Source organism: Elephas maximus, chromosome 22, assembly GCF_024166365.1.
Source record: "Elephas maximus indicus isolate mEleMax1 chromosome 22, mEleMax1 primary haplotype, whole genome shotgun sequence".
Lineage (NCBI taxonomy): Eukaryota > Metazoa > Chordata > Mammalia > Proboscidea > Elephantidae > Elephas > Elephas maximus.
The window spans coordinates 1,332,608-1,347,690 of NC_064840.1; the positions used below are offsets into that span (position 1 = coordinate 1,332,608).

Genomic DNA, 15,083 nt, shown 5'->3' on the forward strand with positions numbered 1-15,083 from the left:
ATCCTCCATGAATGTAGACACAACTATTTCCAGCAAATTAAGTCCAACAACAACAACAAAAAAAAGGACAATACATTGTGACCAAATGGGGCTTATCCCGGGAATGTCAGCAAGTCAACATTCTGCTTTACCTCTAACCACCCAAAACAGGAAACGACCCGAATGTCCCACTGCCTGCCGGAGAGCAGGTAAACAAACCTTGCTACATCCATACAGTGAAAGGCTACTCAGCAATTAAAAACTGAAAGCAAATGAATCGTTAACACTGCAACGAGGGTACTGTTGTGCTAAATGCAAGAAGCCAGACTCAAAGGCTGCATATACTAGGAGTCCACTGATACAACCTTCTTGCAAAGGCAAAGCTGTAGGGACAGAAGACAGGTCAGTGGTGCCAGGACTGGGAGGAGGGACGCCCACAGGTGGACACAGTGTCCAGGACACAGGAGTCCTGGGCGTCCCCAGCATTTATGGATGGTGCAGCCACACTGACTCCTGAAACGGGTGATGCGGACCAGGGCTGGAATGGACACCTCCCTTGCCCCGCACCTGCCCTTGCTCATGGAGCCTGGCACCTCCCTCACAGAACCCAGTACCTGAAGTCCAAGAAGGCGCAGTACCAGAAGACTTGGTTGCTCTCATTGGTGGCCCTGCTGTACTGCTTCTGTGTCTGGAATGAAAGAAGACGGATATGCTCTGTGAGGAGAATGGAGCAGTAGGGGCGTGTGCCCTCACAGCCCAGGACCCCTGGGGTGGGGACATGCAATGCCACTGACTTCTAAGTCCCTGTCATGGTCAGTGAGGGCCCCATGATCTGGCTTGTCTCACACAGCTCCCTCCTCTGCCCACATCACCCCACCAGCCACGACTCAGCACCAGCATTCCCGACCTGCAGATGCCAGCCCTCAGGAGCCCTCCTACCCGAGAGTGACCCCCTGCTCCCTCACCTCAGGGTCACGTACCACCACCATCACTCCGCCCTTCACACCGCCCTCCTCAGAGCACTGTGCCTTCTCTCCCCACCAGCTCTTCTCCCCAGCACCCACACCAGGCACTCACAAGTGCCCACACCAACAGTGATGGTGCCCTCCCAGACAAACCCCTCTAAATCCCCTGCAAAACTCTAAGGGCCGTGAGAAGTTGTGGAGGAGCCTCAAACGAGGACTGCTGCTTGGGAGAAGCCAGCCCAGAAAGGCTCTGCACTGTGTGATTCCAAGTCCAGGACATTCTAGAAAAGGCAAAGCTGCAGAGGCCGTGAAGGGACTAGGGCTCGAAGAGGGCAGGGGAGGGAAGATACACGAAGCACAGGGCATTTCTCGGGCTGAGATACCATGATGATAGGCATGGGACGTTACACACTTGTCACAACCAAGAGGACTTCGTCTCATGTACTTTGGACATGTTGTCAGGAGGGACCAGTCCCTGGAGAAGGACATCATGCTTGGTAAGGTAGAAGGTCAGCAAAAAAGATGAAGACCCTCAACAAGATGGATTGACTCAGTGGCTGCAACAGTGGGCTCAAGCATAACAACTGTGAGGATGCTGCAGGACCAGGCAGTGTTTCGTTCTGTCGTACAGGGGGTCGCTATGAGTCGGAACTGACTCGACAGCACCTAACAACAACACCAGTGTGGGCCTGCACGACACCCAGAGTGAGCCCTTGTGTGAACCGTGGGCTTCGGTCAATAATACCGGTTACCAGCTGCTGTTGAGTAGACCCCAACTCACGGTGGCCCCGTGCGTGTCAGAGTAGAACTGTGCTCCGCGGGGTTTCCAATGGCTGATTTTTCACAAACAGATCACCAGGCCTTTCTTCCAAGGTGCCTCTGGGTGAACTCAAACCTTTCATTTAGCAGCTGAGTGCTTAACCTTTTGCGCCACGCCGGGACTCCTTACAAAGGTCATTAGCAGGAGAGAAACTGCAACAAGCAAAACCCATGTAGTCAAAAATACAAATAAAATCCGGTGATGGCAACACCTGTATCTGTGACTGGCAGTCCTGAGGCTTCCTTGGCCCCAGGCAGCCCCAGCCCCAGACCCTCCAGAATAGAGCCTTAAATGTAATTTATTTTTAACAAGCAGGTGCATTTGTGCGTTCCTTGTATAATTTAAAAGACGAGTTTAAAGCAAGTCAGTGACCAGCAGGAGCCTGCCGCCAGATGCACACATATCACGCCGAGCACTGGGGGTCCCTGAGCTCCCCCCCTTTCCTCCTAACATGTCCCTCCGCCCCCAGCTGGGGCAGGGGTGGTCCCACCTGGAGGCAGAGCAAAGGCTGCACGGCCTCCAGAGACCCAGCATCTGAAACCCGGGTCTGAATCACTTCTGAGAAAATGTAAAAATCAGCTGCAACCACCAAAGCCAGGCGTGCGTGTGGTCTGAGGGTGAAGGAGGCAGAGGGTGCTCATGTGTGCCAAGACCACACCCCGACACCGGAGGCCCGCCGGCCCACAGGCTCCACTGTGGGCTCCGCTTCATGGGGAGAAGGGCAGCCTCTCCTTAAGGGTCAGAGTTTAGAAAGGAACGTGAACAAAGTCTCTCTGCAAGTCTCCAAAAGCGGGGGCCTAGGAAGTTCCAAGACCGGGGTCAGGGCACTGCTGGGATAGAGGAAAGTCGTCTGTGTAGCTGCCAAAATTCACGGGGACATGGGGGGAGCCCATCAGCCTCCCACAGGCCAGGTGAGAGAGGAAACCAGTCCAGCTGGTCACCCAGGTGGTGGGGAACAGGAGGTGATAGCCCATGTGACGCCTTCCTCGAGGTTGGGGAAAGCAACACTGAACCTTCTCAGGCTGGGTTCACTGAGCTCTGTGGCTGATGGGGAAGGTCCTTTGGACGGAGAACTGTCTGTGCATTAGGTCACTCATCTTCTCACTGCAGGCTTACGTGTATCCACAGGCCTCAGGAAACCCCACCGGACCCGGGCCTCCCTCACACATCACAGAAGCAAATGGAATCAGTCACGTGACTGTTTATCGTCCATTGTCTGTAAGCAAGGGGCCCTGGTGGCAAGGTGAAGAGCTCAGGCTGCTGACCAAAAAGGTCAGCAGTTCAAATCCACCAGTCCCTCCTTGGAAACTCTGTGGGGCAGTTCTACTGTGTTCTATAGGGTCGCTGAATCGGCTCGACAGCAACGGGTTTGGTTTTGATTTGGCTCCTAAGCAAGGCCCCCAGGTGGCTCCTTCCGGGAAATGCACATCAGGAGTGGAGAACAATGTGACACCTGGTAACAGCCTGCCAACATCCTGCTTAAAAATCAGCTTCTTCTTTATTTATGAGGGCAGTTTTCCCCATAAATAAGCTGGGAGGGGGAGACGCTTGTCCATCCTGGTTCTAAACAAAGCACTAGGTGGCGCCTGGCCTTGGTTTTACTCCGTGTGGAGCAGTACAAGGTACCGGACGGTCCACTCCCGAAACAGGCTCAGTAAACTGGTTAATTCCACTGGCTTCTCCCCAAAGGAAACAGATCCTCCCAGGTGCACGTGGGTCTCAGCCAGCGTCTCCTCCGCCCCCACTGCCACCCAGTCAGCTCCAAGTCAGCTCGTTCACCACGAGGCAAGGCCGCTTTGAGCGGCTGGAGTACCCACCTTCAGGGCAAGGCTTGTCGCCCTGTTGTCCACGGGGTCACCGTGAGTCAGAGCTGACTGACGGCAACTAGCAACGCAACAACAACAACAGGGAGAGGCAGGTGTCACACACTGGGCAGGCGGGGCTGGGGGGTGAAGAAAAGCCTCCAGCCACCTCACTCTCTGTTTTCTGATTTTGTCTCTTGCTCTCAGACTCACAAAGCAGCCCAGGGAGGGCAGGGCGGCCCCTCGTGACCCACGCTCAGACGGAGCCTAGGCCCAGGCTCCAGCACTGGTGGGGGGGGTGCAGGGGACAATGACCCTGGGAAGGGGCAGCTGAGACATGGCCTGAGAAGGGAGCCCGAGCGTGGCTGAGCGGGCAGCGAGGGAGCACTGGGCTGAAAGGCGGGCAGGAGAGGAGCACCCAGGCATGAAGGCTCCACAGGGAGGCAGGAGGTGCCCAGGGCACGTGGACACACAGGTACGGCGCCCAGACCCTCCGCGGAACAGCCGTGCGTCCAGATGTCCTGGAACCAGGGCACCTTCCTTCCAGCGTGTCACCCTAGGACAACCCCAAGAGCCCTGACTGCGGGTCCCTACACCTGCAACTCCGTCTAAATGATGCCTAAGCCCCTCCAGCCCTCAGGCCAATGCAGTCCCCTGGGGTTCACTGCTCCAGCGGGTTCTGTCATGGCAGCAGCTGAGTCCTGACCCCTTAGGAGGCCACATGGCCCCACACAGGGCTGATGCTCGTCCTCCTCAGTCCCAGAGAGGCTCCCCGACCTCCTGGCTTGCCCCCCAGTGCACCTCGGTCAGCGCAGTCACGGCCACCTGGGACACAGCAGGGCTGGATGCTCCAGGACGTACTTATGCTGTCCACATAAGTCCTGGAATGTGGGCTCTTTGTCACTCACCGTCCATGTGGACCCTCTCGTCTGGTGGCAGAGCACCCCCACCTGAGTGAACCCCCTGAGATTGTGTCCCCTCCTGGTTCCCCAAACCCATCTCTCCTCGGCTAAACCCACGAGTCCACTTGAGAACAGGCGCAGTCCCTCTTTCTCGCTCTTTCCTTCACACACAGTGAACACCTGCAAGCCCAGGTAAGGGAATGTCACAAAGAGAGGAAACTGCTCTGATGTCTGGAGCAAAAAACAAGAAGGAAAAAAAAACCCTCTGAAATTACGCGGGTCTCTAGATGTTCTACTTCTTTTTTTCTAGAAGTAGAACAGCAAGCCTCAAAATTGAACAGTATGTTTTCAGATTGCCGCCTCTTGCCCCAGGTAACGAGTCAACACAGGGAGTTTTCCCTGGAAGATGCTGGAGCCCAATGCTAGTCAGGCCCCCGTCCTGTTCCTGCACTTGGGCCAAGACCCCAGGGGGAGGTGGATGCGTGGCTGGAGGACAGGAGACACAGGAGGAAGCCAGGTTTGTAGGGGAGGGAGGGCTGTGGTCAGGGCTTAGGTGAGGGGTGTGGTCAGGGCTTGGGGAGGGCTGGGGTCAGGGCTTAGGGGAGGGACGTGGTCAGGACTTAAGGGAGGGCTCTGGTCAGGGTTTAGGCCAGGGACGTGGTCAGGGCTTAGGGGAGGGCTGTGGTCAGTACTTAGGGGAAGGGCATAAGAGGTTAGAGGACTGCCCAGGTGAGAACCTGTTCAGCTATGTGCCCCTCCCCTTGCTCTGCTGAATATAAACCCCCAGTCATCATGCAGATGAAAGGATGATCACCACACACAAGTGGCCATTTGCCTGCTGCCTCTAGTGCCTGTGGACGTGTCCATGCGGTGCTGGGGTCGTGTCTGGTGTGGGCAGGGCCCTGGGTAGGTCTGTCAGCAAGAGATACACCAGGGAGAAATCTCCCCAGAATTAGCTCCTTCCCCTCCTGCCTGCCTGGCAAACTCCTACCTGTCCTCTAGAACCCAGCTGAAATTCCCATCTCAGGAAGCCTCCCCAATTCCTCAGAGTGGCGTCAAGTATTTTCTCCTCTGGGCTCCTCAAAGCACTCAGGTAGAATGGTGTCCAGCATACCTGGGGAGGTGGTCACTGAGGGACTTTCAGGGCACACACTCACACACGTGCACACACAGACACATGGACAAACACACACAAGTGTGCACACAGACACATGCACAGAAGTGTGCACACACAGACATACTTGCACACAGGTATGAACACTCACACAACACAGGCACACTGCACACTCACACACGAGCACGTGGCCACAGCTCTGGCTCTGGAGCAAGCTGGCCCCCGGCAGCACAGACCCCACGTCTCCACAGTAGCCCTTGACCGGCCCCTTCCCACTGCTGCCTTGATGGCCTTCCCTGCCTGACTCAGCCATGTGATGGGAAATGAAGTGTCTGCGACTGCCGGGCCTGCGCCTGCTCCCTGACTGGTTTGCTTTCCAGACAATTCTCACTCTTTTTTGAGAAATTGAACCAGACGCCGGCAATCCCGAGAGGCGTGCTCTGAATCTGATCACTCCCAAGCACTGTCATGTGGTATTTTCTTCCCTCTGCTGAGCTTTCCACCTGGCACGCAGTAAAAACCACCTGAAACCCTGACACCACAAAGCAGATTATTTATGACATCGATGCGGGCCAGGGGGTGGCTGAATGGCTTCTAAGGGAGCCAGAGACAGATTTACTGAGGAAAGGACTTCTGAAGGTGGGGAAGAAGGTGGGAGACGAATGTATTCAGAGGGGGAGGAGGAGAGAGAGGGTATAGGGAGAGATAGAGACAGGGAGATAAGAAGAGAGAACCAGAGAGACAGGAAGAGAAACAGAGGGGAAGTGGGGGAGAGAAAGAGACAAATGAGATGGAGCGTCATAGAGAGAGGGACAGAGAGAGATATGAGATGGAGAGTCACAGAGAGAGAGACAGACAGAGAGGGAGAAAGATATGAGATGGAGTGTCAGAGTCAGATGAGATGGAGAGAGAGAGAGAAAAAGACAGAGGTCCCCAGGCTGCAGAAAATCCCACTGCCTCAAGCAGCTTGCTTGGCACACTCCATAGTTTTACGTTAGAACCCTGATTCCTTTGCTTGGCATACCATGTAGCTTTACATTAAAATCCTGGTTCCCCTCTCCATAACTGCTGCCCAAAACTAGAGGAAATTGGCAGAAACCAGCTTAGGCGCCATGTTGACATTCGAGATAACCTTTTATCTCATTAAATACCGCATACATAGTAACTTCCCCACCTCTGGGTAGAGTTCAACTGCCATTTTCTGAACATGCGATGTATGAAGTTATATGTAAACCCCATTGCCCCCGCATAGTGTGATTAAGAATGTTGCTGACGTAATTTGTGTGAACTTTCTACTTGTAAACCCCTTAAAAGTAACTTTCCCCCTTGTCCTCGTGGGGCAGTCTTGGCAGCAACCGCCCCAACTGCTCCTTTCACTGGGCAACAAAATAAAGGGACCTTTCTACTTTCCCACCTTGGTTTCTCATTTATTGGCTGAGATGAGCCACGCTGAACAGAACCTGGGGTTTCCACTCAGCAAGAGACAGAGAGCGAGCATGCTGAGGTAAAATCCAGCCTAGAATTATCTATCCTGCCTCGTGTTCTGGCCCCTTGGCTCAAGAGCTGAGGATTAGGATGGAATTAATTTGCATATTATACAGGAAAACTCACCCAGACCAGCTGTACCTAAAAGGAAGCGTCTCCACACTTAGCCACTAAGAAGCTCTCAAAGAAAACCCTCCCTGCCATTTTGTTTCTAATACCAGAGCTGAGAAACCTATTAGGATTTGTCTGGATTAAGAAAAATCCACACGAGTGGCAAACATTTTTTTTCTACAGAAAACATGGGATCCTCAGTTTTCTTGAATTATATCCTCTTATTAGAAATTACACTCCTTGACAAAGCCAAGTGCCATTACTTCTCCTGATGGTGTTTCACAAAATCAATTCTGCATGTGCCCAGGAGGCATCACCAGATTTCCCTAACATGCAGGGCGAAGAGTCAGAAAGAAATACTTCCTGACATTCTGCAACTGGAACGCGGCAGGAGCAAAGCTGCTTCGATATTTGAAATCCAGTCAATACAAGCCACCACGTGAACTGGCTGAAGAAGAAAATGTCAATCGATGCAGAAAAAGCACTTGATAAAATGCTTTAATCATTCATGATTTAAAAAAACAAAAACAAAAAGCTAGGAGTAGAGGGGAACTTCCTCAAATTAATAAAGAACATCTACAAAAAACCTGCAGCTAATGTCATACGAACTGACTAGCGGAAGACCGATGCTTTCCCCAGGAAGAGACCTGGAACAAGGGAAGGTGTCTACTCTCCCCACTGCTGTTCAGCAAGGTACCGGGAGTCCTTACTGATACAACAAGGAAAGAAAAGGCCCACAGATTGAAAAGGAAGAAATAAAATCATCTCTGTTTGCAGATGACCTGATCTTCTATGTACGAAATCTCAAGGAATCTACAAAGAAACTCCTAGAAATATCAGGCGAGGTCCGCAAAGTCCCACGATACAAGATAAATATGCAAAAATCAATTGTATTTTTATATACTAGCAATGGGCACACGGGCACCAAAATCGAAAATGTGATATTGACAATCACTCAGGAAAAAAAGGAACATTTAGGTGTAACTCTCACAAAGCATGTATGTACAGGATCTGGATGCTGGGAGCTGCAAAAAAAACGCTGAAGGAGGAACATCAAGGTCTAAATAAATGGAGAGACACACCCCGTTCGTGAACTGGAAGACTCAACATGTTGGAGAGATAAATTTTCCCTAAGTTTAGACACGTATTAAACACAATTCCTACAAAAAGCTAAGCAGAAGTTTTTTTTTTGTAGATATAGACAAGATTATTCTAAAATTCTTATAGAAAGGCAAAGGGACAGGAATGGCTAAAACCATTTTGAAAAAGAAGAATAACACAACAGGAGCGACCCTACCTAATATCAAGACATTAAATCACTGCGGGAATCAAGACAGTGTGGCCTTGGCAGAGGGGTGGACACGTGGATCAACGCAACAGAACAGGACCTAGAAAGAGGCCCACACAAGTAAGGCCATTGATTTTTGACAAAGGGGCAAACCCAATTCAATGCAGAAAGGGGAGTCGTTTCAACAAACAGTGCTGGAGTTATTGGATATGCACAGGCGAAGGTAAAAAAAATGACCCTCAACCTAAACCCCCCATTTTATATAAAACTTAACTCAAAATGGGTAACAGGTTAGATGCAAAACATATAACTTTCAGAAGAATACACAGGAGAAAATCTCTCAGAGCTTTAGGAAGAGTTCTCAGCTATGGCTCCAAAAGCAGGGTCTGTAAAGTAAGAATCAATATCTTGGACTTCATCAAAATTGAAAACTTTTGTTCTGTGAAGGACCCTGCTAAGAGGATAAAAAGACCAGCTGCGGACTAGGAGAAAATATTTACCAGCCGCATATCCAACACAGGACTCATACCTAGAAAAGGTAAAGGACTCTCTAAACTCAACGACCAAGCCAAGGTCTCCCTGGACCCTCAGATGCTGGTGTCCTGAGTTCTTCCCAGGGGACATCACTTCCTCCTGCTTTCTCCACCCCAGTGCCACTATTACCGCCCCTCTTTGCATCCTGAGGTGTGGGGGTTTTGTTGCGGTTTTCCCTTTGATGCATCACGTCTCCTGTGTGGTCTGGGCTGGAACCAGTGGAGGTGAATACCCACCCAGGGTACCACGGCCTCCCTCCCCGTGTTGGACTCCATCACCCCCACATCAAAGTGGTCAGGGTTTGCCTCTAAATCTTTCTCTAGGTCTTTTTCTTCCCATATGCCTCTCGCTCACGGAATGTTTGTGTTAGAAATTGTTTTCCCTTAGACACCTGGTCTGAATTTCTCCAAGATGTCCTGCAAACTTCATTTTAATGTTTTCTATGCTGTGATATGGATTCCCTGAGGGACACAAACGGTTAAGTGCTCAACTACTAGCCGAAAGGTTTAGCAGTTCAAATCTACCCACAGGTGCCTCGGAAGACAGGCCTGGTGATCTGTTTCCAAAAGGTCACAGCCTTGGAAATGCTACGGAGTAGTTCTACTCTGCATGCACGGGGTCGCCACGAGTCGGAGCCAAGTCAACGGCAACTAGCAGCAGTAGCATACTGTGATGCGAGAGGTAAAAAAAAGAAAAAAAAAGAATAGAAGCTAAGCTTAAAATATGGCCTCGACCAAGATCCACTTCACCTTGCCTGAATAAATCCTCCACCTTTTGCCCCAGCTTGTGAAGCATCTGACACGGAGCAGGACCCCAGGGAGGCTTGGCTTGAGCATGAGGGAGATGCTATTTATAAGGGCAGAGGGAATGAGCAGTGGTCCCTAAATTAATCACCCTAATTGGTTCTTGTTTCCAATGCCGTAGCTCAGGAGGCTTTCCAATAGCCGGAAAACCATTTCCCTGTCATAAACAAAAGCACAACCTCTAACGTCTGTCTGAAAAAGAGCTTACAGTGAGAACAGTAAACGCTGCCTCTGTGAGTATCAGTGATGCTTAGCTGGGAAGAAAAATGTTTTCATAACACGAGCTGCTAAACAGAACCCTCTATATAATCTTTTTGGCTGGGTGATTTGCTGATAATCAGGACATTCCAATTATACGTAGGCCGCATCCCCGCCCCAGGAGGCCACACCAGAATCTCCCGGGGAGTGTGATGCCTTTTACTTCTCTCAGAATAATGGTATGGCTTTAAAGGGCTGTAAAATTCTGATCTATTTTACAGCCTGGCTCTGCGGCTGATAATGATAACAAATTATGTTTGTGCTCACTAAAGCTCTTGTAAACGACATTAAAATGAAGCTATTTTCCACGAAAGAGGAGCAGTTTGCGGAGAAAGTAAAGTAGAAATTGAAGACCCCACAGTTCGCATCCTGGAACAGTCTAAGAGAACTTGGGGTAGGTGAATGGCCCTGACTCACCAGCTTCACAGTGATTCATATTCCTATTATTTCCTTTGTCTCACATTTCTCCCTATTGGCCACTCCGCTATATAAGTCAGTAAATAAGATTTCCCTAGGCCTCGAACACAAAAAGTTCTTTTCTGACTATTCACAATAGCTGAAAGATGGAAAGAGCCTAACTGTCCATCAGCAGAGGAATGGATAAGCAAAATGTGGTCCATCCATACGATGGAATAGTACTCAGCCATAAAGAGAAACGAGGTCCTGATGGGTGCCACAGCACAGGTGAACCTTGAAAACACTATGCCGAGCGAAGTAAGTCCATCAGAAAAGGACACATAGTGTCTGATCCCACTTCTGTCAAGTATCTAGAAGAGGCAAACATAGAGACCAAAGTTTACTAGTGATTACCAGGGGTGGGAAGGAGCGCTGGTGGCACAGTGGTTAAAGTGCTCGGATGCCAACTGAGAGGCCAGCAGTTCGAATCCACCAGCCGTACTGTGGGAGAAAGCGGTGGCAGTCTGCTTCTGTAAAGATAACAGTCTTGGAAACCCTTTGGGGCAGCTCTACTCTGTCCTATAGGGTCGCTAGGATGGCAATGGGCTATTTTTGGACCAGAGACGGGTAGGTGGAAGAGGCAAATGAAGGGTGGGAGCGACACAGTACCCGGAGAACACTGAGCTTCCGTTACGGGTGATAGAAAAATCTGGGAACGGGTAGTGGTGATAACTGGACACGATGAACACAGTTAATTAATGCCACCAAACTGTGCACATGAAGATTGTTGAAATGTCAAATGTCTTGTTACATACGTATTTACCACAATTAAAAAAAAATTCTTAAGTCCATGGAGAATACATAAAGCCTTTCTCTTCAAACTCAGTTCCCACATATCAAAGGATAATTATTTTTAAAATTTCAATGAAGGTTCTCATACAGATATGAAATGAACACATATCAAAGTTGTTGTTTAGCTCATTCACGAATCAGGGAGCCAGCCAGATGTCACGATTACTTCAAAGGGAAATTCAAAGAACCACCAGACACGAGGTCGTCAGGAAAGCAGGAATAAATGTGCTTAACAAACACAAAGCTGGCAAAGCTCATCACTGTCCACGGGGAAATAATCAACGGAGCCTCTGCCAGACAGAATTTACATTTCTGTGGACAAGAACCATGTGAATTATCATCAGTATTCTGTGACATGCAGAGCTGTGAAACAGTGTGAAGACGAAGGGAGGGGAAACCTCCAAGGGGTCAGATAACCCAGAGAACGCCTAGCTTTCCACCGAAGGCGCTCAGTCTCCTTTGTGGTCTATTTCAAAGTCTCACAATTTTCCCCTACACAATTTAAGTGCAATTTAAGAAAAATCTACCTTCCCAAACCAAAATCACATGGCCAGGCCTAGGATGTAGATAAACCTTTTCAAGTACCAGAAATGGAATAGAAGCACAAAGTAACAAGGGCGGCTGAGATTTCTTCCCAAAACGGAATGACAGGACCGGATTTACCCACTCAACCAAAACGATGCAAACACAAGGAAGAATACGTGAACCCCAAGACAGGAATACATGTTCCCAAGACACTGGACATCAGGCAGGGCCAGACAGTGCTCCCTAAACCCAAATCAACTGCTAAAATTAAAAAAAAAAAAGAAAGGAATATAGCTAATGAGAAGTAAATAAAGGAAGGAAGACAGAATCATAAAAAATACTCAACCCAAACAAAGGGAGAAAAATGGGACATCAAGAGTACATAACATGGGCAGTTCCTGTCTGGAGGTGAGATGAGAAGGCAGAGAGGGACAGAAGCTGGCTGAATGGACACAGGGAATACAGGGTGGAGAGGAGGAGTGTGCTGTCTCATTAGGGGAAGAGCAGCTAGGAGTACATATCAAGGTGTGTATAAGTTTTTGCATGAGAGACTGACTTGATTTGTGAACTTTCACTTAAAACACAATAAAGATAAAAATAAAAAAAAGGTTACATAATAATTCTAAACGTGTATATACCTAATTACAAAGCTTCAAACTATGTGGAGCAAAAACTGATAGAACTACAAGGCGAGAGAGATAAACCTACAATTATGGTCGGAGATTCCAACATCTGTCTCTCAATAACTGCAGAACAAGCAGACAAATAATCACCGAGAAGCTACAAGACTTAAACACACTATCAATTAACTTGATCGAGTTGACGTTTATAGAACGTTTCACCCTAAAATGGTGGACGATCTTCTTCAGTGCGCACGACACATTTACAAAGAAGGACCATTCTCTAGGCCATGAAGCAGGGTTGACTCGGTGCAGGGGTCTCTCAGACCTTGTGTCTGTCCTGGTCTAATAACACGGTCCCATGCGGAGAGACCCCAGGAGGCATCTAGAAGCTCTCAGATCAGAGCTCTCTGTGTAGGGCTACAAAGATGTGTTTCCCGTCACACAAGACCTGGAGGCCACAAGGCAAACCATTTATTTTTAAAGGGCGGGGGGTGGGGGCGGGGAGAAATTTGGAAGAATTTTCTGAAACAAGTCGGAGCTCCTCCACCTGTGAGGCTTGAATCCCTATCTCCGCCACCCTGGAAAAAAGAAACCCTCTCTTCCTTCAAATAAGGAGCCCTCGTGGCACTGTGGTTACAGTGCTTGGCTACTGAGCAAAAGGGGGGTGGTTCAAACCCACCAGCCACTCTGAGGGAGAAAGACGTGGCTGTCTGCTTATGTAAAGATTACAGCCTCGGAAACCCTATGGGGCAGTTCTACTCTGTCCTGTAGGGTCAGTTTGAGTCAGAATCGGCTTGACTGCGGTGAGTTTGGTTTTAATAGTCCCCTATTGATCGAGAAGCGGTAAGGAAGCTTTAGGGAGGCAGATACCCACTGCTGTGCCACAGGTCTTGTAACCCAAAAAATTATGTGTTGTTGCTGAAATTTCTCAATTTGTTTTAGCAGAAGAATTTTGATGGAACTTTACCATACAAACACCGAAGTTCTGTTTCAAATCAAACAACAGGAATGAAAACGAAGTGAAGTGTGCCATTGGTATTGTTGATGCAGTAGAAGGAAATAAGACACTCCTGTTGCTTCCTGGGAAGCCCTGGTGGCATAGCGGTTAATTGCTATGGCTGCTAACCAAAGGGTCGGCAGTTCAAACCCGCCAGGCGCTCCTCGGAAACTCTATGGAGCAGTTCTACTCTGTCCTATAGGGTTGCTATGAGTGACTCGACGGCACTGGGTTTGTTTTTTTTTTGGTTTGGTTGCTTCTTGGGGTATATCAACACACTCCTACACTGTGTACAGGTATGAATGTCTCCTAGAACACCACCAAGAGGACAGTTACACGCTCATCCCTCCAGCTGAGCACAGACGGGAAACATTTGGAGCAGTGCTACAATTGGAATAGTTCAGGAGCCCTGGAAATTTGGACGGAAAAATTCAAGTCAGATTTTAGTGCCAGCTAGCCACTCCAGGAACACCTGGCCTGCTCAACGGCACTTCCTGGCTACAAACACCACCAGCACACCCTGAGGAGTGTGATGATGATGACGGTGGCGATTGCCACTGTCATCTAAGGGACAGGAAAGTCTGTGACACAGTGGGCCACCACCAGGCAAAGAGTGAGTGTTGTCCCAGCTGGGACACCCGTGAATTCCCAGCTTCCCGGAACACCGTGTATCCAATCCATGCTCCAAACACTTTGCAAATGAAGCATTTTTGCCCAGAGTTTCACAGGGACAGGACCAAGCCAACACAGAGGAAAGACATTTCCTGGACCACCCAGGGTGACATTTGTAAGGTGCAAACAATTACCTGACTTGTCCAGGCTTTACGTGCTCAACCAGGGTCTTCTCCTGTTGTATCTCCTGCTGCTCCTACCTCCAGCCAGAGCCCTCCACTTTGGGTGGTCTTCCAGATTCCCCACTAACCCAAGAAAGGCATGGCCAGTCCTGTTAGACGACTTGGCTCAGACTCTTTCTCTCACCCACCAAAGCTCATTCCTACCAGCCAGGCACCAGGCTCACCTTCTCCAAGGTTTCCCTCACTGCACAGCCCGCACTTTCATATCCAGCCCATGTAGCACGGATTTAATTTTCATGGTTTCGTCATGTGGGTCAGCCGGTAGAGCAGCCGGTCCCCTTAAGCCAGCGTTCACCAGAAGATGGTTCACCTGACTGCTTCTGGTGTATGTGATGGTTTTAGGTGGTACATGGACAAACCATTTCTTTTAGTCATGCATGCCTTTTAATGCAGATTAGGAAAATACATAACCAGCATTTTATTCCTGTAATTCCTGGCGATGATTGTTCAGAGGGAGAGTAGAGTGGACATTTAGGTTGAAAAGAAACTTGTCAACGTAAAAACAAAGAAGTACCTGGGGTAGGTGGATATGGGAAAACAGGAAGTAGGACATTAATGAGTCAGGTGGGAAAGGCATTGGGGCCCCCCCATCTGCTCCTTCATAAGATCCATCTGGCACCCCACAAGCCTCCCCCGCCCCAGGCACTGTGTAAGGATCTACCGCATGAGCCCATCCGATCTTCACATCAACCCTGACAATGTCACACACACCATGTTACAAAGGAGGAAACCAAGACCCCAGGACGTGATGGGAGTTGCCTACGCCACACAGTAA

At 49.5% G+C, this 15,083-nt stretch overlaps 1 protein-coding gene across 1 annotated transcript in view; it reads right to left on the bottom strand.

The window, feature by feature from the left end:
- The window catches only part of ADGRD1 (adhesion G protein-coupled receptor D1), a 108,403-nt gene that overhangs the window by 33,963 nt on the left and 59,357 nt on the right, over positions 1-15,083 (bottom strand). Inside the window, exon 17 of the mRNA XM_049865589.1 lies at positions 594-667. Within this exon, the coding sequence (XP_049721546.1) occupies positions 594-667 (74 nt within the window). The remainder of the gene's footprint in view (positions 1-593; positions 668-15,083) is intronic.